At 38.2% G+C, this 24,646-nt stretch overlaps 1 protein-coding gene across 1 annotated transcript in view; it reads left to right on the top strand.

The window, feature by feature from the left end:
* LOC114067798 (membrane-associated guanylate kinase, WW and PDZ domain-containing protein 2-like) overlaps positions 1–24,646 on the top strand; it is a gene marked incomplete at its 5' end in the record, with an annotated part of 514,387 nt that overhangs the window by 480,513 nt on the left and 9,228 nt on the right. The window contains one exon of the mRNA XM_027903479.1: positions 11,182–11,320. Within this exon, the coding sequence (XP_027759280.1) occupies positions 11,182–11,320 (139 nt within the window). The remainder of the gene's footprint in view (positions 1–11,181; positions 11,321–24,646) is intronic.

The following is a 24,646-nucleotide window of genomic DNA, read 5'->3' as shown; positions in this document are numbered from 1 at the left end:
GTTTCACACACCACGTACCTTCTCTCTTCACATTATTGTTGTATTAATTCAATCCCTCCAAAATAGAGTCTTTGGTTTTTGCCCTATTGCTAAAGGAAATGGGTGAATATGAAAAAGCACTGATCATCAACAGGACTGATTGTTTCCTGTCAGTGACCATCAAATAAAAGCTCAAAAGGAAGAAGAACAGTTTCTTACTCTACAGTATACACAAATCTTTAAGAGCATGTTGCCATGCAGACCCCACAATTTGAACTGGCGTAGAGCCTCTCATAGATTTCTTGTTAATGAAGAACAGAACATCTGTTTGGGATGTAGACTATTTCCTACAGCCTGAAGTGAAAAACAGCTAAGATGTCAGTAAGTACAATTATCAGGAACTAGCTCATCTCAGCTTGACAGTGATTAGAGTAAAAAAGCATTAAAAAAAAGGAGAGAAACAGTAGTCACACAGTAGAGAGAGTGGCTGACAGATACAGACATTTCTGTGTATAATCAAGAAAGCTGCAGCAAGGAAATGGGAAGAATGCAAGAATAGCTTGATCAGTCATCACCTTTTTACAGACATTTAGGACAGGCACAGTATCCAAAAGTGAACTAAGGATTTACCAGTTTACTCCTTAATTCTTGCTACAGCAAACTTTAGAATCCTATTTTGAATTGGAAAGAAAGCATAAGACTGACATATGCTGCTGAGTGAATCTCCAGATTCTCCAGGTCCTAAAAGGCAGTGAAGTCTTATGTTCAGAATTTTGGAGAAAAGTGGTTATTTCTGTTGGAAAGCCTCTTGCAAGTTTACTCTAGTAACAGCAAAAATAAGGTGGAAGGAGCAGTGGGAGGTCCTAAGAGCCAGAAAGGTCTTCTCCAAGTGGTGTGCTGGGCGTAGTAGAGATTCAGCTGCTGAGTACTTGATGTGAGTGAGGGCTTGAGAAGGCTGACAGAAACCCCAGTGAAAAATCACTAATACTTGGATATGCCCACACATAAAGGACTGAAGTATACTCCAGGAGCACTCCAGGAACATACAATTCTCCATGAGCCTTGATTTGACTAAGGTCTTGTGCACGCATCTGGAAGACAAATGCCTACAGAGAGGCTCATGCCAGTTAAGTAGCCAATCTTTTCTATATAAGCAGCTCTCATTCTGAAAACCTGCAGCATACCTGGCTTACTTCATGCACCAATATAAATCTTACCTTCATAGTAAGCGTTCAGTGAATGTCAACACTGTCATTACAATGGAACAAAAAAAAACAAAGATATTCTTAGTCTCATCCACTTATTCTGTGATTTGTGATCCATCTGAGCAGTACAGGAAGATGTTAACTATGCTTTCCCACCAATTCTCATGTCCCTTTGGGGTAATCTCAGTCACACTTCAATTCCCTACTACATACATCACTGTCCAACCTCACTTGTAGTGAGGCTAGATGTGATTGATCTGAACTCCAAGAATTCAACTGGGATGCTCAAGCATATGAGCTGGATGCCATCCTGTGGCAAGAGGAGCTTGATGCTGGGTTAGTGTAATTGGAAAAACTTGAGGAAGAATATACTGACATGCAAACATAAAGCTGATCAACATTCTACTGTCTGCACAACAAAGAAATGCAAAATGAGGTCCTCAGGGATCCTGAACATATTTTGACAGTATAAAGTTTAATAAATCAAGAGTGAATTAACTGTAGGTGAACTATTATTCAGCATTTATATAAAAAGCTATGTGCATCTTTTAGAATTTGTTTGCAGAAAGGTAAGAAGTATTCTTCTCACACACATAATTAACATCATTCTTGAAAAAATGTATTCAGTTTGATACATTCAAAGCATCTTTGTAATTCCATGCCTAGCAGCAAAATCCTTCAAGCCAGCTATGAAAAAGAACAAGTTAATAATCTTGATACAAATAATTTAGTATTAAATTTAAAGACTAAACTACTTAGTTGGCAGATAAGCATCATATTTAAATCTGGAGTTTATGGAATATTTATAAGGTTTTCAGGTCTAAAAAGTTAATTAACCCTAACTTAAAAAATTAAGAATCAAGAGTATTAGAAAAAAATGAACACACCACGTGATGCTGCTCTGATTACTGAAATGCTTTGTCTGGCAACAGGAATGACAGAGGCAGCTTCTCTTCTGTGTTTTCCCCAACCCACAACAAGTAGAAACTGGGAGAGGTCACCTCTGAAGGTAAAATGGTACAGATAGGAGGCCCATTCCTATGGCCCACCAGCCCAATATCCTCACCCCAAGAAGGACATGTAAAGGATGCTTAGAAAAGGAATGAAATGATTAGGACAAGTATGAAATGATTCTTCACTATGTATAACCTCCAAGCCACTGGCAATCAGTAGTTTATGGAATTTCTGTGTTAGAACTCACAGTTAGTGTCTAGGACTATTTTTTTACCATTTATTTCAATTTACTCATGCTTTTGACATTCCTGATATACTATGTCAATGGATTACAAGTCTAAATGCTTGCATTTTTTGGAAAAAAAAACCTCTCCTTCAAACCATTTCTCTATCTATCACATTCATTTGGAGGTGGAAGCTCTGGAATAATCTGCAGTTTTCAAGATATTGGTGCTCCTAAATGACACAATGATGGCTTCTTCTTTTTTCTCCATTCTCCCCCTAACAGTTAATATTCTGTTTGCTTTTTTGACTGTGCTGACATTTTCAGCAAGGTAGTTACAAGACTATGGGATCTGTCTCTTCAGAGGTAATGGCTGGCTTAGAGCAATGGTGTGTGTGATTTTCCACGTGTACTGTACTTAGTGCTTAGCACTTGGCACCACTGAATTTCACATACTGCTTTAGCACGCAGGATCGTGCTATCTTTTTAGAGCTTTTAAGTTTAAATTTTACAATCCTGCGTGGTAACGTGTTGCCTGCAAGTCTCCTCACCCCGATCTTGAACCTCTTCACACTTACAAGTACGCTGAACAGAATAATCACTATGGTAAAATCTTTTGATTGTGAAAGTTGACCACTTATTTAAAGCATTTTTTTTCCTAGAATTTAATCTCCTACCTAGGAGATCCTATTCTTTTTCATCCCACAGCAGAGCCTTTACTGAAAGCTTTACTATTAAAAGCTTTCTGAAAATGTCAGTATACTAACCAGATCACATTTATCTCTATAGTCATTGAGAGCTCCAGTGACCTGCAACAGATCTGTGAAGAATGGCTTCCCTCTACAATAGCCACTACACTGACCCTTCCCCACTATATCATCATTATCCATGTGCCAGCTAACCCTCACCATCCTTATTGCTTCCTTCCGTCTGCTCAATTGAACATGAGACTCACTTGGTTACATTCCAAAACCATTCTTAAAGGCTGGTGTCAGACTTGCCACTTCCCATTGCTCTGCAATTCAGAAATTTACTGATTTAAGCAGCAGATTATATTCTATAGCCACTAGTTCAGAAGCTTCATATCCAAATTCCTTTACAATTGAAGATAAAAGTCATCTGCTTCTGGAGGTCTCTGACTATCCGTTTCATCAGTCTATTATAAAAATCTTTGCCCCTGCCATTGGAGTCAGCTCCTCATTCACCCCTGTGGTGAGCAGACCCTGTGAAACAGTTTTGCTGCCCTCCTCTTTAGTGAACATTGATGCAAAAAGTCAATCTGTTTTCTGCAGTCTTTTCTACCCTGTGCCCAAACTATGTTTTGAGATCTGACAGGCTCCATGCCTCTGGCATGCTTGAAAATACCTTCTTAGGTCTAACATTTCAGCATTTTTCCTCCTCAAAATCTTTTTGTGGTTTTACCTTTACATAGAGTTAACAGAGTTAACTTTTCTTTTCTGTTTTGCTGCTTGGATGCAACTTTGGATGATGCAATCTCCATGCCCAGGCTTCTATGTAGCATCTATAAAATCAACTTTTCAAATCTTGAATTTGCTTTGCTTTTCCCTGACAGGACCTGCCTGACACCATCAAGAAAGCACCAGAAATTTTTCTTCTTCCTTTTTCACAGTGTCTGCTGGTTCCCATCCATGATTGTAGTGATGACCTACATGTTATTAATATTAGATTAAGTTACACTGAGGAATCCCATTTCTATTTTTAAAAAATAATAATATATCAATTAAATCCAGTGGGGTAATGTATTTTCCTTTTATCTTTCACACCTTTATTTCACATATGCATGGATTATTTTGCAGCACTGCTGTGGAAGGCATCAAGTTTTCTGTAGTACCAGAAGTCCACTTTGCTGTCTTGTTAGCCACGCACAACAGACTACATTTCTCTCTCTTGCACTCACTATTCTCACTCACAAATACTCAGTCAGGCACATTTTCCACTTTCCAAGTTCTTTCTCAAATAGCATATCTAATGTTTCTCCCTCTCTCAGGAAAAGGTGAAAAAGTGAAAAGAAAAAAGCCAGAGCACCTGCTGAGGAGCAGTGCAAAGGCCATTTCTTGCTCTGCACCATGTCCTGTGGCCCCTCCTTCCCCTTCTTTTGGGCAAGAGGCAACAGCAGTTAGAAAGGGTTCAGCATTTCCAGGGGTAAGAAGCCACAGCTGCTTAAATAGCTGGTTGGCCACAGAAAAAAAAAAAAAAAGAGTTTGTCACTCTAAACCTTCATGGATGGTTAGTTCAAAAGTGGCATGGGACACATTATTGTAATTCCTCCAAAGAGAAATGCCATGTCTCCTGCTGAGACATCCTAGCTCACATACCTGAAGTGCACTGGAGGGAGTCCAAGATTAACAGTACCCCATAGCTTTGCTCAGGCTGCATCTTACACTTGGGATTTCCAGGCAATAGAGATTCTCTGCTGTGAGGAAATTTGCACAGCAGATATCCAGCCTGTATCTAACTCCAGGCAACAATATTAGGGCTTGACAGCACTTGGAAATTCACCAAAATAGGTATTCTGGAGTTGCTATTTGGTCTCCAAGTACAGGCAATTTTTCAGCCTTTTGAAGTCATTAAGAGTAACAACAGCAACAACTTACTATGTAAAAAATGTTTATGTTATAAAAATAGAATGCCCACATAAAAAGAATTAAGTGTAATTAGTGTCTTTCCTGAGGTTTAATTATAAAATACATTAATAAATTGACAGCTAACAATGCCCTCCATACAAATCATTTGAGGCTGCTTTCATCATTAGATTTAATATAGAATGAAAATGTGCATACACAATTAATTTAATTTCATGCAACTGGGAACTATACACCTGCTTAGAGACTGTTCCTCATGCACTGACGGAGACAAACATACACAAGGCTATCTTCTGTAGTTTAAAAGCACAGTCAAGCAAAGAAAAACCTCTTTACTACATTAAAGCTAAATGTGTTTCTTTCTGGTTTACCCTGCTTCTAAAACTCTGTTTGTATGTATGGTTGCTTTTTGTACCAAGGCCGGTAATAATTACTATAAAATATGGTCAGAACAAAGGCTCTGCATAAAAACTCATGTGTACTAGAGGCAATTTATTCTAATGATTTGGAGAAGCTTTGCAATTTTCTTACTAATTAACCTATCAATAGCGATGTCACTTAAACATTCCTTAGGAATATTATCTTCTCATTATTGCCAGAAAACATGCTGCCCAATTTTATAGCTCAGTTGTTCTTACGCATGGATGGAGTGTCTGAATTAACTTGAAGAGAAACAGTTTTTTTTAAGAAATATTTCCCATACACACAAACTACTTTCATAATTACATTTCAATCATTAATATTCAAATTTCAAAGCATTAAGGGGGTGAAGCATTCTGTGTTTACTTTGTGCTTGCACACTGTAAGAATATAGTAGAGGAGGATTCTCTTTACCGAAGGGCATTGGGTCAGGAGGAGAACCAGTGGGTTTGGGTAGGCCAAAACAGCATGGAAATTCACCAAGGGTCATATTCTTTAGGAAGAAAGAAACACAATGCAAAATCAATGTGTGTAAAATTTCCAGATTCATAGCTGCAAAGAGCATGTTTCTTCAGCATAAATACAGCTCAGGCAGCAGCCATGCAAGCTTCCCAGCCTGTCTTGCCAATGTCCTTCAGCCTTAAACTGGCGAGAACATCTGGAGGATGTGGAGGCTGATCACTCCTGTGTGGTAGTCTTTGCTGAATACCGCCAAGAAGGTTACAAATCAGAGCTGATGCCAGTTTAGGGGGTGTCCACAAATGCAGGGCCTGCCTGTTGGGAGCGGGAATGGGTCCATCCGTCCGTTTTGCATGACGGGCCACCAAACAGCTGCCAGCCTTGCCAAGGGTTCATCTCAGCTCCACACACAGATCCCATGCTATGACACCTTCAAATTAAATTTTATTCCAAAGAGCTGAAGGCAGTCAGTGGCTTTGTGAGATTAAAATACTCCAACTCCAGGGCAGTGCTCTCAAATGCTTTCCCTGCTGTTTGAGGGTTTAAGCCTTGCTGATTAGGATGCATGTGTCCTCTCAGGCGGTTATGCAAAAACTGTACACAAATGGCATGGGAGCTGAAGGTATTATCATAGGGATGGCCAACTCTCCAGATTTGGGGAATTGTTTTTTCTGTTAATTTCTTAACAAAAATGAAATCAAAAAGTGTAACCTGACCAAAGACCTAAATGCCATGCAAAGCAATAATGTTGCTCTGATGAAGTTTATATTTTAAATGTTCTGATATTTCATCTGAAAAGCTTTATATGTCCACAGAAGGCAGCTTGCTGAAATGTCTATTAAAAATAATGGTCTGATATTCAAATGTGTCGCTTTCCACAAAAGGAGATAATGCCACAGGGTCACACCCAATAATAAGATTTAGACTTTCAAAGTTCGATGCTGCAACACCTGTTAGGTGGCTGGTGTCCCACTAGGTGAAGAGTGAAGATTAAATATGTCAGAACTATAGCCAAGCAGTCTGCAAAGAAAGTATAAAAGGTGACAAGAGAACAAATATATTTAAAGAAACATGAAGAACTAGAAAAAAAGAGGTCCATTGCTTGCTGAGAACATGCAGATGGCTATAATACTGATTGCTTTCTTTTTATCAGTCTCCACTGAGATGTTCTGAAGAAGCATAAACAAAGGGAGTTCGGTATAAATTGGAATAGGGAGAAAACTGTTTAAAGCACACTTAGATTCAAGTTCTTAAAACTTGCTGATGTTTGTGTCTGCTCAATGACTAAGGGAAAACAATTTATAGACTATTAGTAATTATGTCCAAGAATCCATGGGGGTTCAAGAAAATTAGAAGCAGACACATTTTTTTAAAGTCAAATAATAAAGTGCCTTTAACTTTCATTCTCAGAAATAATCTGTGACAAATTTTAAAAAATGTTGGGAAAGTCTGTCATGTAAATTGTGAAAAGCTAATCTTGTCACACCTCTCTAATTTCGCTTTTTTATGTCTGATTTTCATTTTTATTTCTTTGTGAAGAAAGGGGGAGGAGAATGTACAGTCTTCTTTTCACTTTTCAGCACCACCTTCTATGAAATTCACAGAAAAAGGATGAGGAAAAAGGTTTTAGGTGAAACCCTTGTAAAGTGATTACTGAAAATAATCCCTCTCAAAGGCTGCTTTGTATGGTTTGCTCCTGAATAGTAATTACAAGTGTAAAATTTCAAGTGTGGTTCTGACGCTTTAGGATGAAACCAGCTCGGTTCAATATATCATTAATAATTGGAGACCCATTGATAAATAATAAAGTAAAATTCGCTGATGCCAAGATATCACTATTCATGGAGAGTTTAAAAGGACTTAGTGGAACTGACTGACTTAGATTTCAAAATGAAAATTTCATACTAAAGCAGTCAATTTGATAAAATTCACTGAGGTACACTGTGCTCAATTTAGGGCAGAGAAATCAATGTAAAATAGGGGATAACTGCCTAGACCATACTGTTGGGGATAATCTCAGAATCCAAACTGACTGTGAATTGCAAATCTGATGTTACAAAAAGGCAAAGGATTCATTTTGGGAACCTTATTAGTAAGTGTTTCTTCTGCTTGGGAAGAATGTTATCATTTTGATCTATTGTGCTTACCACCCACCTTTGTAATATCTCCAGTTTGGAGACTGTGGACAGACTTGGAAGGGTCTGGAAGAGACCTACAGAGAAATCCCATGTGTGGTATAAACTGCAGGAATCAACTTTTGATCCTAAAAAGAGCAATGAGGATCCCATATAACAGGCACTGTTGTTTTTGGACCTGATTTTATGCTTGTCATTACCTCTGGGCTCATCTTGGTGGATCTTCAGTTTGGGGGTATAACTAAACTCCTCTTAAGCAATCACTGCATTTAAAAAAGGCAGAAATAACTCAACAAATCTAAAAATTACTTCTGCAATAGAAAATATGAGAGAGCAAGAACATTTGAATGCCTGGACAGAGAAAAAGCATACAGCATGGTTTCCTCCCAAAAAAGCCATAAGAGAATCTACATCATGAAGGGAAAGGAAGGAGAGGTTATAAATGTTTAATTGAAGAAAAAAGAAAAAGAAAAAAACAAAACCAAAAACCAAACAAGAATAGGAATTTGTACCTTACTAGCACATGGGGAACCACTCCTCAGTCAGGGTTTTCTCTTTTGTATGAATTTCCCAGATATGAGTGTAAAGTCTAATTGAAGCTTTTCTTGGGTAAGAGTGTTGGCAACTTTTCCTTGTTGTTTTCCTTATCTAATCAGAGCTGGGCTTGTGCTGCAAAGGCAGTACAATTCAGCTGTACATGAGTCAGCCACCAGACACAAAATCATGGAACACTATTAGCCCACTGCTCTTACAACTTTTCATTATACCTCTGGTCTCACGCTTTCTGATGTAAATTTCAGAGCACCTAATATTTCCAAACTTGTTTCTCTCACCTCCTTCAGTCGCATAACCAAGATGCTGGATTTTTCTAAACTTTCCCAAGTTATTTGCACATAATATTTCATAATAAAGGGAAATAACAAAACAGCTACAATATTTTATAGTAAAAGAAAATATCAAATCAGCTACATGCTGTCTACAGAGAAAAAATATTCTAATTCAAAAAAATACAGAAAAGGTTACATTAATACAAAATGGTTGCTGCATAGTGACCAGTAAAAACAAAAGAAAGGCAAAGAGCAAGGAAAAAACATGACATTAACTTAACCTTTTTACATATTAAACTGTATTAAAATCTTTCTGTCTTTTTGCTCTGGAGTGCAGAGAATTTTATTTGAAGGACTGTATGTTCTCTAGGCAGCTTCCAGTACTCATTTTAAAAGCTATTTGTCAAGGAATGTTAAAAACACCTCTTTCATTTGCTCTAATCTGTCACTTATCTCAAAACATGCTAGCAAGAATATTTTAAATACCTTCTGCAAAATATGGTCTATTCAGGCAATGTGACACAAAAAAAAGAACTGTCTTTAAGCCTGTGAGTTTACAGGATTTCCACTGAGTTTAATTGTTTCATTACATTTAGAAACAGGTTTTCCCAGACTGGTTGTATTTTGTCTGTCTTTGGCCTGACTAGTATCCTTGTGGGGATTTCTGTGTTGTGGAAGTGGTAACATAGATTTTCTATTTTTGCCCTGAGTTTGTGCACCAACTACATTCTATCAAACGCTCCAAAAGTCAGGATGATGCAGAGACCTGCATGGCCAGACCTGGGGGAGATCTCACCATGATCCAGGGAGCACCTTTGCTGCACATCACTGTGGCCTGGAGGTTGTCAGGAATATTTCAAGTTGTGCACTGCATGGTACAACCAAATGCATTTTTCCTAGAAGAGAAAATCCACTAAGGCAGAAATTTGCACTGCAAAGATAAGGCATTTCCGCACAACAATATCCTGATTTTTTCCTTCACTGTTCATTCTGCAGTGTTTACAAAGTAATAACAAGGCTAAGATGTTTTATTTGGATCAATGGCTTTTTGGTTAAGCGAGGTACCGGCATAGATTGTTTGCAGGATCCTGGGAGAGTTCCTAAATCAAATTGAAGCTTCTACTGCCAAAGTATGAACTCCTATTGAGAAACGCTGCTTTTAGTAGCATTCTTTCTGTCTCTGAACAGAAGTAGGAACTAGATAACTTCTTGACATCCCTTTCAGTTATCTTTGATGCCAGGTGTCTTACTGACATTTCATATAGTGCACATTTATTTGGTAAATACTGTATTTCAGACTCAAGAGGGAAGACCTCTGAAGGATTATACTTTTAGCTGACAGAAGTACAGTAAAACAGTTCTGCAAAACAGGAGCTCCAAAGGCTGTGGTGCTGCTAACACGAGGCTCTCATGTCATCTCACCATGTTCCTTGTTTAACTTCCTCAAAGTGAGTGGGCAGCTGAACAAGCAGTAGAGCTCCTGCTCCCTCCATGTGCTGACTGCTGCACTCATCAGGCACAGCAGAAAGCAACTGCTCCCCTGCACAGGGAGAAGGTTTCCAGTGTCAAAAGCCGGCCAAAACCAAAACATACAGGTTGGAGGAAAAGTTGGGAGGGAAACTGTGGTGCACGGGAGTCACAGACATCAGTGCCACATTTTACTGCTGTAGAAATAGAGGCAGAAAAATAATAATGACACTAACTCTGACTAGAGATGAGTGGCAGAAATCCATAATCAGAGCCCTGGAGTTGGCTGCTCTAACTAGACAGCTCAGCCACAGGCTGTGCATACTCCCAGCAAAATACATCTGTGGTTTAAATAGTTCAAAGCATGCTCTTTGAACTCTAGCAAACCTGCATTTCCCATACCATAGCACTAACCTTTCTTTGTTTACTAGTGTGCTTTGTAACAACTTATTTTGGTGTGAAACTTTACTACCAAGATTTGGATATTCAAATGATGGAAGTTTGTATTTGTGCTTTGAACCTCTCTTTTTTCAGCAAGTTAAGAGCAACAAAGTCCTTCTCAGGTTCACACAACACTGCAATTTAAGGTGTAGCAAAGACAATGTTCCAGTGATTCCAACATATCAAGCGATTCAACAAAAACCTCTCACATGTAAAAGATGTGAGGCAAGTTACAAAGGCATTACACTGATTTCAGCAGAGCACAAGCAGCATTTGATTTACCATATTCAGAATCCACTTTGGAGGTTATTTGATCTGCCAGTTCTATCCCTCAGACAGACAGGAACAAATTTACCTTGATGTGTCTGTCTGTCATTCAGGTAACCTGTGATCCATCGAATATGTCTCTTTCTGAAATGCTCATTTTACTGCAATTCTGTCTGACTCAATATTCTTCTTACCTGACAGGTAGGAGATCAAATAATTGAAATCAATGGAGAAAGCACAAGGGACATGACACATGCCAGAGCAATAGAGCTAATCAAGTCTGGTGGCAGGAGAGTGCGACTGTTGTTGAAACGTGGGACAGGCCAGGTCCCAGAATATGGTGGGTTTTTATCTTTACATTTTTCTATGTGCATGATTCTATATAAATTAATTACATTGCTTTTGAGTTAAGTAGCAACTGAAGATATTTCTATAGTGTAATTTCCTGGGACATATTAAGTATGGGCTTAAGTGTTTACCTGAGTAGAGGTGGACTCACTCACATGTTTAAGTGTTTCCTTAGCCAAGGCCATATATGTGTGTACATCACTGTCACCTGCTGCCCTCCTGACCAGGCAAAGCCTTGTAAGATGTGCATTGGAGGAAGCACTTTGAACCTTTTAGGGAACATCTCTGAGTGTGCTGGGAGTTGCTGATTTGTCCATAAACTCTCCTTTTCTTCCTTTATTGGTACCTCTCTGTGCATTTTGAACCATAGCAGATGATCTTATTGCCATGAAATTGAGGGGCTCAAGTCGAAACTCAAAATATTAACAAGAATTTACTGCTTTCTTTGACAACTTTACCAATTATATTACCTCTGACTCTATAAATGGATGATCAAGTAGAAGTCAATTCTGAATTAAAAAGGGGATTCAGCTCATTATGGTGAGAAAACATGATCCATTCTTCCTATATTTTGCTTCAGAGGGAGTTCGGGGATTTTTTTGAGTATTTAAAAAAGTGTAAGTCATTTAGACTATATAGAAACATTATTTCATAACTGCAATGACAAGAAGTAAAAATAAATTATCCAAAGGTAATTTCAAAGACAAAAATCTCTTTTTAAAACCTGAAATCAGGGTTTACTCTATGGTACGGTGTGACAATGTCATATATTTACATAAGTTCTATGATGTGCACCTCTGGGCCTTAAATCTCTCAGGAAAAGGTATTTTTTTAATGAATAGTCCTTGACTTCTTTATGCTAGGCGGTCCAAAACTCTATATAACTTTTCTAATGTTACTTTTGAAGTTCCAACATCCTTTCCCATTAGAATCAGAAATTAGAGTAACATTTGAAAATTCAAAGTAATACTTAGGCTTAACTGTAGGTTCAGATCAGTGTTTGTTGCCGGCATAAATTCATTATTTCTCTTCATTAAGTCAGCTCCACTGAAAGTCAGTGCTTTCCTGGCTGTCAGTACACATGGTAATTGCACTCTTTTCTTCTCTAAACTAAATCTAATTCTGTGGCTAAGCCAATACTGAGGACAGTGTAGGGGTTTTTTCCAGCTTTCAAGAGCTTCTGAATAAGGCCAGAAAGGATGGGCCATAGCCCATTCATCTAGTGGTAAAGTTAGTGAATTATACTTTTGGTGAGTAGAAACAAAGCCAAAGTGGCTTTTCTGATAAAACGGTATTAAACATTTAATATCTGGAGTATAATCCTTTCAGAGAGACCTCCAGGAGAAATTCAGATGACCGCCAAAAGTGTTTTGTGGGGAGAGGTGGATGATTTTTAATGAAAGAACAAACGAGCATCCAGGACTGATAAAGTGATTAGTAATCCTTCTCAAACAGCAGAACTATTTACCAACAGTTCTCCAGTTCCTCAGAAAACAATCTATTAGGTTGCCATGAGCAAAGAATCAATTACAGTTCAGACCCATTCCAAATCTTTCTTAAAATTCCTGTTCTGAATGGCACTTAAACAAATCCAAAATTAATTTCCACTGTTTATATAATCTTACAAATCTGTACGTTATTCCAGAATCATTGGAAGGTTTATACAGATGTAAAAAAATTTCAGTGTAAATAGCACTGCTTTGGGAAAACAAATCTTCCAAAAGGTGTAAATGTACACAAACCTTCCTTTCCACAGAAGATCACAAGTAGAAAATGCATATAGAAATTCAGACACAGTTTTTAGTGCTAACAGAAAGAGACAAGGTGACTTTGCAGGATTGTTTAAAGCCAAGCCCACCATTTGAAACGGCATTTGGAATACTTAGCATTAGTTGAGTAAAAATACAGAATACTGAAAAATAAAAATTGCTCCAAAGAAATACTGTTTAATCAGACCGTTTTCCTAGCTTATAGTTCTGAACGGGATAACTAACTAGCTGTGCTTGAAAGTTCTGTTGTCCTACTGCACTGAAAAAGTGTTCAGGAGTTACTTCAGATATTGAAGCCCTCCTTTGGTCATCTCTCAAAGCTATGAGAAATACTCTAAGAACAAGGTGCACCTAAAATACATAGCAGCCTACTTTAATTTTAAGTTAAAAACAGAAATTAGCAAACAGAAATGATTAAAACTGGAGAGGCCAGAGGTCTCAAGAACGTCATATCTCAAGGGTAAGTCATTATGCTGCAAAGAAAATCTGTCAGAGACCCCCAGAAAGATCATCTTTTCCAGACAGTGGAAATCCAAATGCAGAGAAGATTGTGACATGAACTGTCAAGTAAGCTTGAGGATAAAATGGTCCTGAGAACAGCACATAGACTAGTCAGTATTTAGTAGCTCTCTCTTCTTCCCATCAGAATTTCACAGTTGAGATGTAATATGACTAACTGGAGATCTTTTTACTGAAAAAATCAGCTTTTTTTTTTTTTTTTTTTTTTTAGCAAGAACATGTCAGAAATATTTCTTATTCTCATTAGGGTCCAGCTCTGGAGAACTTCAGTGGGAAATAATACTTAGTTGAGCATAAAAATGCAAGGCTGGAGGACTGAGCCAGTAACAGGACTGTGATGGTGGATTGTAGCAAAAGCCCAGGGAGAAATGTAACAACAGTGCAAGTGTACCAGAGTCCTGTCCTGGATATTCTCTCTCAGTCTCTGACAAGCAAAATGGTCAGGGACTTCCCAAGTCAGTTGTAGTAGCGCTGTTTAAAGACATTTCCAACAGCAGCAGCATTTAGATGCACAGCACTAAAAAGAGGAGAGCTTGCTAGAGCTGCCTAAACCAACCTGCTCAAACCATCACATTATCATCTGTCAGTTTCCAGCTTCTTGATTTTCCCTGTACAGTACAATCGATACTTTCACATTTCAGTGCAATGTTTCTGTTAGTATCAAATATGGTGGTATATATTTAAGTGCGAGAAATATCAGTGTTTGAGTGATGATGATTGACATCAGTAAACGTTAAGGGAAAATCATCAATGGTAAGAAAGTAATCTGTGAAAGAAAAGAATGCGTATTGAAAAGAAGAAAGCACACAGGGAAGAAACAAAGAACAAGCTCCTGGAAGGGTGTAAATCTCCTGAATATGTCAGTTTATAATACCTGGAAATCTGTCCCTACAAGTACATCTTGGAAAATTCTGGCTTAGTTGAACCACTATTCAAATCTACTGTAAGAAATAGTGTGCTGCAAATGCAGAATTTTCGTCCACTACAACTGCTGATTTAACTTGAAAACAAATGCCAAAGATCCCAGAGCACTTCAGAGGCAGAAATCCCCTTGCAGCATGTGTGGTATCATCAATGTAAGGAAATGAGCACAGATACGATTAATATTCCAAAACAATAGCTGACTTCACAGCGGGGTGCAACAAAAGAAGCTTAGAAAACAGCTGTTTTATCACCCAGCATCTCAGAACATGTTTGCTGAGGGTAGGGATAGCCAGAGGAACTGTGCTTCCACTGAAGGTGAATTATTGCAGCTCATCCAAACCCCAAGAACATCACCATCATGTTTCATAGCAAATAGTCTGCCGGCTGTGTTCTGCAGAGAACCAAGTCATAGTAAGAAATCATATTACTGTGCAAGAAAGACTAGGAGTACTGCTGGGAATCCTGATCCTGAAACATACGTAATTCCTGAGAAGTCTGGCTGGAGAGAGTGTGGAGGTTTCATATGTGTCACAGGACACAAAACACACAGTCATCAGTGTAGCACTGAGCACTTCTCAGACAGGCATTAAAAAAGATTTGAATGAAGTGACAGACCAAGACTTTCCCTGCAATGGCTGCCTAATTCCCTGTGTATGCACCTACCTAAGAGCTTACTGACTTTCAGCAGGAGCTACTGGGTGTGCAACACTTCCAAAAATCTGTCCACACTGTGGAAACCTAATTACAGATGCTTTTTTATTTCAGGCTTTAGCCATAGCTGTATAAACACCGTGAGAAGACCATGTACTTTGTATAGCCAAACTCTGGGATGAAGTGCCATCCCTAAAAGCAAAATGTGAGAAAACTGTTCACAAAATCCCAGAATAGTAGCATTAAAAAGGAAGTAAAACTGAAAAATCAGTCTGTCTATCTAGCAATGAGTTCTGCAAGAGGCAAGTTACCTCTAATCAGTCCCAGAAAACTACAGTTTTGTCTCAGAACAGTTACTTTTTTCTCTAAATATCTTTGGAGGAAGGTACCTAGGAAAGCCTGGGAAGTTTAATTCTTGGTCCCAGCAGTCCTGGCAGCTTGCTTCTTCTGGCTTACTGCTCCTGACCTTTCCTGACTGGAGTTTTCATTACTCACTGCTACATTAAAATATATAAGTTTCTAGAAGTATCTGAAAGCAACGAGTCTATAATCAAATGATTGCAAACAGGGTGTAAAGGTGAAGGCTGAGGCACAGTTAGCACTTGTAGGTGCATTCCATCCCTCCTCCTTGCCCTGGATGCTTTGTCTGGCACTGTGAAGGGAGCAAAAAGACAGAATTTCGCCTGTGAGGAACATCTTCCTACTTTTGGGACTACAAAATCATCCTATCAGGTTTGATATCAGGTTTCTATTCAAGTTCCACTACATTTTACGTTGCTTAAGATCTCCTGCAGGATGCAGGATTTTAGAGACTCCAGACCATTCACACTGAGATTTTGGAAAACTTTTCCATTACCCTGCATTGAAATCTGGATCTGGCCCTGAGTGTGTTAGCTCATGATGTGGTGCTAAAGCACACAGAACCACAGCAACTGGAATCATTGAGGTTTGGTGAATAAGGAATCTGTGTCGTGGTGATGGTTGGTGCTTTATGGATTCACACAACAGTGGTGCCTTTTCATCGCTCCCCCTGCTTTGTTTGGCTTCATTAAAAGGCATGTCCTGGGGTTGCATTGTGTATTTTTGGGAGTCTCTGTTGCTTCACACGATGCTAAATTATGTACACACCTCACCCCACGGTTCACGACACTCAGGTGATTTTATGAAACTAGAGTTTAGACTCAGTTTTCTCTGTTTAAGGGAGGAAGAGTTGTGAGAAGTAAAGTTTCAGTATACACAAATTATTGGTTAACAGATAAAAGCTATACAAGTTAATTAGTAGTAAGTCTTTTCTGAAGGGCCTTGAAGAAACACCTGTTTCAGCACTATCCCACCAACAAAACCAAAAAATGTCAGAGTTGATACCAATACAAGGATTTTTCATACAAATAAATTGGCACAGTGCTTAAATACATTAAACACTTTGCTTTTTGATTTGTTACGACTCCTGCAGGAAGCACCTCAAGATGTACTCTATATCCATAGTCCAGGTGAATTTATGTCCTGAATATATATGTACAGTAGTTTCAGTAATCCACTAATATTTAGACTTACAGCATGCTTATTTGTCTTAGCTTTACAGAAATACTTCTTTCCTGTTACATATAAGCTTTTTACTCAGCCATTCTAAACTTACTAAGAATTCTCTGCTCTAACAATAGTAAAATGTCTGTATGTCACTGGTTCTGTTAATTCTAATGATTGGTCCTAGGCTGTTCCTCCCCTTCCTTTAGGAATGGTACCTTCCAGTCTCTCCATGTGCATGAAAAGTGACAAGCATGGGTCCCCATATTTCTACTTATTGGGCCACCCTAAAGACACGGTTTGTAAACTCTGCATGTATATTATCTTTCTAATAAGCTTTTGTTTCTCGCAACTGTTAATTGAGTATTTTCCAACTTTTCCTGACATGCTAGCTCACTTAATAGTTTCTATGGTATTCAACTATTCTTTCATAACTGATTATCTTAGACATCAAAGCAGCTATGCATTCTACAAGTGTCTTTTAATATCCTAAATAGTTCTTCATGTTACACTGCTGCTAGTGCAAGGAACATAGCCATAGGTCTGCTATGTATTCACTTTTTGTCAGGACAAAAATTTATCCTCTGAATATGACTTTTCAGGTAGAAAATCTTAACCTTTTGAGAATCAAAGCCATAATTTTCCTTGTCTTTATGGCACTTGGCTTGCAAAAGTATTAGTAATATGGAGGTGGAAGTTATATGCTGATCTCAAACAATATTTATATGCAGCCTCTTGAAGAAATAGCTAATGTAAAAATGAAGACTTTTTGGAACATGCTGTAAGGCAGTAGTCATTTATTAAACGCCATGGTTATGCTGAATTTACACAAAGCACTTTGCTCTTGATTTCAAGCTATTTTCTTCATAAAATCAGATCCAAATGTACAGATTGTTCATCTACATCTAATTTGTAACACAGAGGCATGGCCCAGATATGATACCTGGAAAGCAAAGGAAAAGGAAAACCTATTTTTTCTATTTTCTAATTGATTGCTATCACCACAGAAAACACAGAAGTGTTCAGATGAATTCAGCTGTGTGTGCTGCTGACTTTGCACAATATTTGCTACATTTATAAGGACAGTCTTACATGTTGAACTAGGCAAACTGGAAATAGAAAATAAGTTTTACCCAAAGGTGTACTTCCAGCCTTTGAACTTCAAGCAGCTCCTCCAGGGTGATGCCCACAGAATTCCTACCCCCAGAACCCAGGCACTAAGTGGTGCTTTAAGTTTTCAGTCTTACACGTGCAAATCCAGGTAACTGCTTGCACGTGTTTCCAGTTGGAGCTTAATCTGTGTCTATAAATAGGAATTTTTTGAACACAGACACATCCCTGTACTTTGCTGCTGCAGAGCTGGGCACATCTAAGGCCATTTGGAAACGTATCCATGTAGTTCAAGTGTGTATGGCACCATCAAAGACCTCCTAGCCACAAAGGGTAGAGGTGTGAATTGCACCTTTCCTTGTATTCTCACTTCACCTCTGCTTTGTTCTTCACTAAATGTAGCCCAGAGAGATCGTTATGTTGGATATCCAGGCTGACATTTAGGGACATTTTGCAAATCCCAGTTGTCAGCTCAATGAACTGCAGTTCCTGCAGAAGTCCTATGTATTTATAACCACAACTTTCTGGGCATCGTCTTTATTTGTCCTCCTGTAGCATAACGCACACAGGAAATAAGTCTTTTTCTTAAAACAAGTAGAAGTGAAAATCCTGTATAAATACAGCTAAAGTTAGTTTTCTACAGTCACACAGCTGTGAATGGTTCTCATTATTTATTTGGCAGAAAGTGTTACAACAGAATTTTTTTCTCAATAAAACTCACCTAGAAAGTCAAAAGCACTTTAGTTCTGGTCAACATCAAAACTGAAATACTTGATTGATAAAAAAACAATGTCATGTCAAATGAAAATATGTTTGTTATAAAATGTTTCCATTTCCTGTGTTTTTAATGAAAGAGTTTGGAGGGGAAGGATTTTCCTGAAGAGCCTGTCTTGATGGGGCTTATCCCAACCAAAAATGTGTCTGATTCAGTAGATCACTGAGCAAGGACTCAGATTTCCTGATGCAGAACAGGTATATTGACCACTCTAGTATTACTTAGGAGAGGCCCTACCATAACATCACAGTGCAGTCCATTATGAGTCCACATTTCACCCAAAGAAATTGTCTCATTTTGTATAAATAATCAATGATAATAATAAATGATCAGCAGGCTTACTTGAACTTACATATAGCACAGGAGAGATGCAGGTAGTTTGGAAGGTACATGAAGATCAAGTGATACCTGCCTTGCACCATGGGTTTGGTAGCCCTTACTAGAGACCACTGCATTTATATTGAAAAAAAACAATAGATTAAAAATCGGAATCTTATACTGTGGTTTTATTGTTTGAGTATGGTTATATCCCTCAGAAATCTCCAGTCTGCAGTCTGATGCAAACTGCATTTTTCTGTTTCTTTAACTCTATTAGAATGTCTGAAGCTTTTATGTTTGTCTAATAGATGGTTAAAGCATCTTGGCCTGTACTTTGAAGCCAGATATTCCTGCCTTTTCAGAGTACTGATCAGATAATCCCATTCATCCTATTTTTAATGCTCATTTTATAAATCTTTAGAGCTGAGATTGGGTGTTATTCGAAACTTGAACTACCTCATATATCATTCACCTGATGTCAGTGTAGAAATCAATAGTCATTTTGGAAAAGTGCCCTTTCTGTCTGTGACCACCTTGGTGGAACTGCAAGCATTCATTCATATTCCTGCTGCATTTCCAATACCACCTTCTTACTTCTAGCAAAACCAACTTAATTTCTGGAACCTGTGGGGTGTAAAAAAAAACCAAACAACCACTCTAACTAAATGAACCAATATACTGGTTAATAAAATTGGTCTAAAACCATCAGGCAATTTGAATATGGGCTCCCAAAGGTTCTACAATGTTTTATTGCTATGGGTAAAAACTATTCAAGGGCAAAATTGAATATTAAAACCTGCTTAACAAACATGTCTTTAGTATTTAATAAATATGTAGCAGCTGGCAGGAAAATAGAACATACTTCTGTTAAATAACAGTGAATGTGTATATGTATATGTGGGTGCCTACAGTTATTTCTGTCTTATAGCAAATTTCTATTTTAAAAGATGTAGAACTTTTACATAGGTGTCTCTTGATATAGAAATAGAAAACAGTTTTGAAAGAAAGAGAGACACTTGGGAAGACATTTTCAGTGTTGGGGTAATGTGTTTGAGCTTCAAGAAAGTCAGTACCTTTTCCATACTTTTTAAATGCAAGAATACTGTGTCCTTTCCATAGTTCTAAATATTCTTTAGCAATTACCCTCCGAGTGGCTTTGGCCAGTCTATCTGAATACTCTAACCCTGGCTTCACCCATCTGTATAACAGGGATAGCAATATTTACCTACCTATCTCATGGGAGTGTTATGGAGATTAATTATTTAATGCTTGAGAAGCACTTTAAAGATTAAAATTCCTATTACACTACTCAGTAGTATTATTAAAGCAGAACCTCACTAATCCACACTCATTATATTCCACACCAAAATTGGCAGTGTCCCCCCACATCTGAGCAAAGATTTAATAACAAGGCTGTTGAGCAAGTTCTCTTATTACTAAGGTTTAATTATTATAATATAATATTCTGGAGTAGATTTACTAATATGGTGTAAAGTGTAGATAATTACAGCTAAATTCCAGTGAATAAAACAGATGAACAAATATTATCCCTGTTTTTGTTCACATAAAGGGACAAGCAGATTTACCAACCAATGAAGGGGGAAGTCCCACCCACAAATCTTTTTCTAACATTTCTTTTCATGGCTTCCTGTATTTCCATCCAGCTGACAATACTAGAAGATAATACAGGACCTGAAAAAAACACAGCCATCCCTCTGTCTCCACAGCATGTTTTTTCCTTTCTTCATGTAATCCAGATAAGTAGGGAAAACAGGAATTCGGTAACACTTTCTGTGTCTTTGCAGCTTGCCATAGGATTAAGTCCAGACTTCTGTTGCAGTGAAATATCCCAGAAAATCCCTCTCCGGCTGCTCATTTCACAGTCTCTCGCATTTGCCTCAAGCCCCCAGTTAATAGTAAGACTTCATCACTGGAACTTGTTCTTAGGCATAGTTTATATGTTTAAGAACAAGTTCCCTACATCTCTGGTGACATCCTTGCCACAGAAAGCTACAAATGAAAGGGAACAGTATGAAGGCACAAGCCATTATTCCTATATAAGCCAATACAGGAATATTCCTGTGTCACCCAATCAAGAGGTATCAGAAAAGCCTTACCAGCAGCCTGATCCTGTGATGCCCAAGACTCGATTAAACTAACAGAGCCTCTCATGACTTCTTGTCATTGGCATCAGAAATATGATGAGTCTAAATGATCACATAGAGAGTGTCACAAAAAACTTGTTATTCCAGCCACTGGTGAGGTGAAGGCAAGCTTTGTCCTTAGAGATTTGCAGTTGGTCCTGCCTCTGTCCTTCTCGCTCCACCATCCCAGAGTGCAGCTCCTGGATGATGCTTTGTGGCTCAGCTGCAGGGAAAGGTTAGCAGAGGTCATGGCCTCTGTCAGATTTCTCATTGCTTGTTACTCCTAGCTTGGGAAAAAAACCTTAGAAAATGAAATTCAATTTTTTCACTTCGGCAATATGAGGTAACTGTGACTCTCTAAGCAACCAGTGCTTAACAAACATGACCACAGAGCATGTTGTATTTTGCTGAGCAACAGCAACACATATGCAACCCAGAATTTTGAACATCTGGGTTTTCTAACACCATGTCATTTGTGTTTACCGGTTAGGAGCTGAATATTGCAATGTGACATTCATTTATTTGTGCACTTCCATCTCATTATTCAGTTCTCAAGATAAATTTGTCTCAGCATCCCAGAGATATCAGATACCACAACAGCCCCGACAGTAAGGGTGGTCCCGGGATCAGCTCTGCACCTTCACTGCCTAGAGGCCCCCAGTCTGAAAGAGTTTGCTAAAGAGAGATTAAACTACTTCTACAGCTTCTACCCTAAGCAGAACAGGACTACTGATTCATAAGCTTTGTGACTGAGTTCAAACCAGATTGTGCGTTTTGCTTAAGATCCTGCTGTGCTTATAAGTGAGAACCTCAGTGCCTGCCAGAAACAACTTTCAAAGGACATTTCATATACAATCAAAAGGCTCTGACTTCCTCACTTATTAAGTAAATTTTATATATTATCTACACACTTTTAGTAGTGACAGCTATTTATTGACCTGACAGAATGTGATGCCTACTCTTAACACCCATTTTAACTGTGATAATTAATAATTTTAATATTTAAGTTTAATTATATGTGTAATATCCAACTCTTAAATTATTCAGTCTCTGCAGAATGTTTTTCATTAATACCACACATCCTATTAACATATTTATGAACACCTTTTATGACTTAATGTGTCTTAATTCTATTAATAAAAACTAATTTTAAAGTCATTATCTTTTTTAATTATACACTAACTTCCCATGTAGATTTTCCAGCTCCAGCATGGCTCTGGAAGAGAACTGCTGAGGTTTCTGCAGTTCTACTCAACTGGTTGATCACACAGAAAAAAATAAAACCTTTTTTACTGAAGGGATGAGTTTCTTTTGCCTGAATAGCTCTGTTCTAACGAATATGTGAGATGCTCAGCACTTCAAAAAGGTTACCAAACCATTTGGTGGTCACAAGGAACTAGTGAATGATAATGTGTGGTTAGGGCAGCATCACTCAAGACTAGCACTTAAGTTGTCCACAAACTCAACATTGCTGCTGCAGTGAGAAGATTGCAGTGGGGGATAAAAGCACTGTACAGGCTGCAGTTCTTAATTTCAGCTTCTTCAGTGTTAGCAAATAATCTTGCAATATTTATGCAGATGGATTCGCTTGATTAAAGGAAAAACCAAATTTACCAAATTCACTCAGATTAGTGGTCATGATGATTTAAACATCTAAAGGACAGGACTGTTTGCTATATCCATATCTACTGAATAAACTAAACTGGGTCTTGGAATGAGAATGTGTACTCATAATTATCTGGCCTTAAGATTCACAGCCAGAAGACTATTACAGTAAATTAGTAAACTGATTTACTACATTAATTTGCCTGTTTCGGAAACACAACCTGTTTATAAGTGTGGCTCTTTATTTTTTTCCCCTCTCCCTTCTGTTCTTTGGCTAACTCTTCTCTGTAAGACAAAATTACTCTTTTCCATCCTTGTTATTGCAAGGGCAGTGTTAAATCTCAGCCCTGTTGTACGGTGTAACTGATGCTGTTGGAGAGATCCAAATGATGTAGAACTTAGGTGCTATTACAAAATCACAGGAAATTGCTTATGGATGTGATTTATTTTTAAGGGGTGAACAATGGCAGAGTAACACAAAAAAGCTGTTATTCCAGCTATAAGTGAGGCGAAGGCAAGCTTTGTCCTTAGAGAGATTTGCAGTTGGTCCTGCCTGTGCCCATCTCACTGCACCATCCCAGAGTGCAACTCCTGGATGATGCTTTTTGACCCAGCCTCAGGGAAAGGGCTAAAGCAACACCCCAAGTCCCAGAGACATCCAGTCCACTTGTCTCCAGGGAAGAAACTTTAAATGCTTCTGAACTCATTAGTTATCTCCTATATTAGGCTGAAATGTCTCAGGCCACTTAACTTGCAGTACCCTGTGTTTGCTATAAAGGGCCTTATATGGGGTCATGGGTGTAGATCTCTCTGTTCATCCACTCAGCTTTGATCCACATCCTCCAAAAGGGCTTCCCATAAGGAGCTCCCCAACAGTGGTTGTGTACATGTTCAACAGAAGAGCCAACATCTATTTCCAAAGGTCTTTGGAGACACCTCTCTCTCTCTGACTCTGTGAGGCAATTAAATTATTATCTCAAGTGGTAGGGACAGTAAAATACTGATGAAGCAGTTCCATAATCTAACTCAGGGAAAGGAATTTACTGAGGATGTCTTGGGTATAATAATGTAGGTTCAAACCCAGTGCAGAATAAGAATAGGAACTCTCCAACTCAGATCAGTCAGTTCCCATGTTTCTTTGTTAACCATATTTAAGAATATGTAACATACAAAATTGAAAAGTGCTTTCATCCATAGTGCTTGCTACAGATTAAAGCAAACATAAATCAATATGGCTTCTTGTTTCAAGAAAAAATTCCATATTTTTCTAAAGGATTTTTAAATTTTTTCCTTACAGTATACACTTCTGCTCTCTCTGCCCCAAGTTTAAATTTTCCCTTTTTCTCTGATCCCTTAGCTCCAAAACTAAGCAATATCTCCTGAGCTTCTGTAGAATTGGTCTTCCAAGCATAACTAACAATCTGCTCTTTCTGAATTGTTTCAGTAATTCTCAAATTAGTTCTCTGAACTTGAAAACATTTCTCTAAAAAACGTCTATGCCAAGTACAGAAAAGGTGATAAAAGTGAATTTTACCTGAGATGAGATCATTCAAAGTCTCATCAGATGGCCCTTGCAAGGACTTTGTGTAAGGATCATATCTGCTGCAAAAAATATTTAGGGCATCTTCCATTTAATAATTAGGTAAAGTGTACAATAGAAAATGGATATAATGAACCCAAAGGAACTAAATTGTTGCTCATCAGTAATGATCAGTAACATGAAAAGAAGTAGGGCAGCAGAGTATCAATGGCACCGGGAACTGAGCCAAGCAGGATGTAGAGCTGTGCTTCTCAATGTTGGAATAGGTCAATGACTGCATTTTCTGGATGTAAAATTAAACATTTCAAGTTTACAGTGGAGATAGAAGTCCTCATCATTTACAGTCACATCTCTTCAGGGCTTGTGGACATCTGCAGAAGCCCATGCCACCAGTAGTAGTTGTGGGGCCCATCTCTTCCAGTACTGGACCAGTGACAAA

This window comes from Empidonax traillii, unplaced genomic scaffold (assembly GCF_003031625.1).
Source record: "Empidonax traillii isolate 1590-97213 ecotype Southwest subspecies unplaced genomic scaffold, ASM303162v1 scaffold968:size590757, whole genome shotgun sequence".
Classification (NCBI taxonomy): Eukaryota; Metazoa; Chordata; class Aves; order Passeriformes; family Tyrannidae; genus Empidonax; species Empidonax traillii.
Note: the sequence above shows the minus strand (reverse complement) of the source record. Positions and strands in the feature narration are given on the sequence as shown.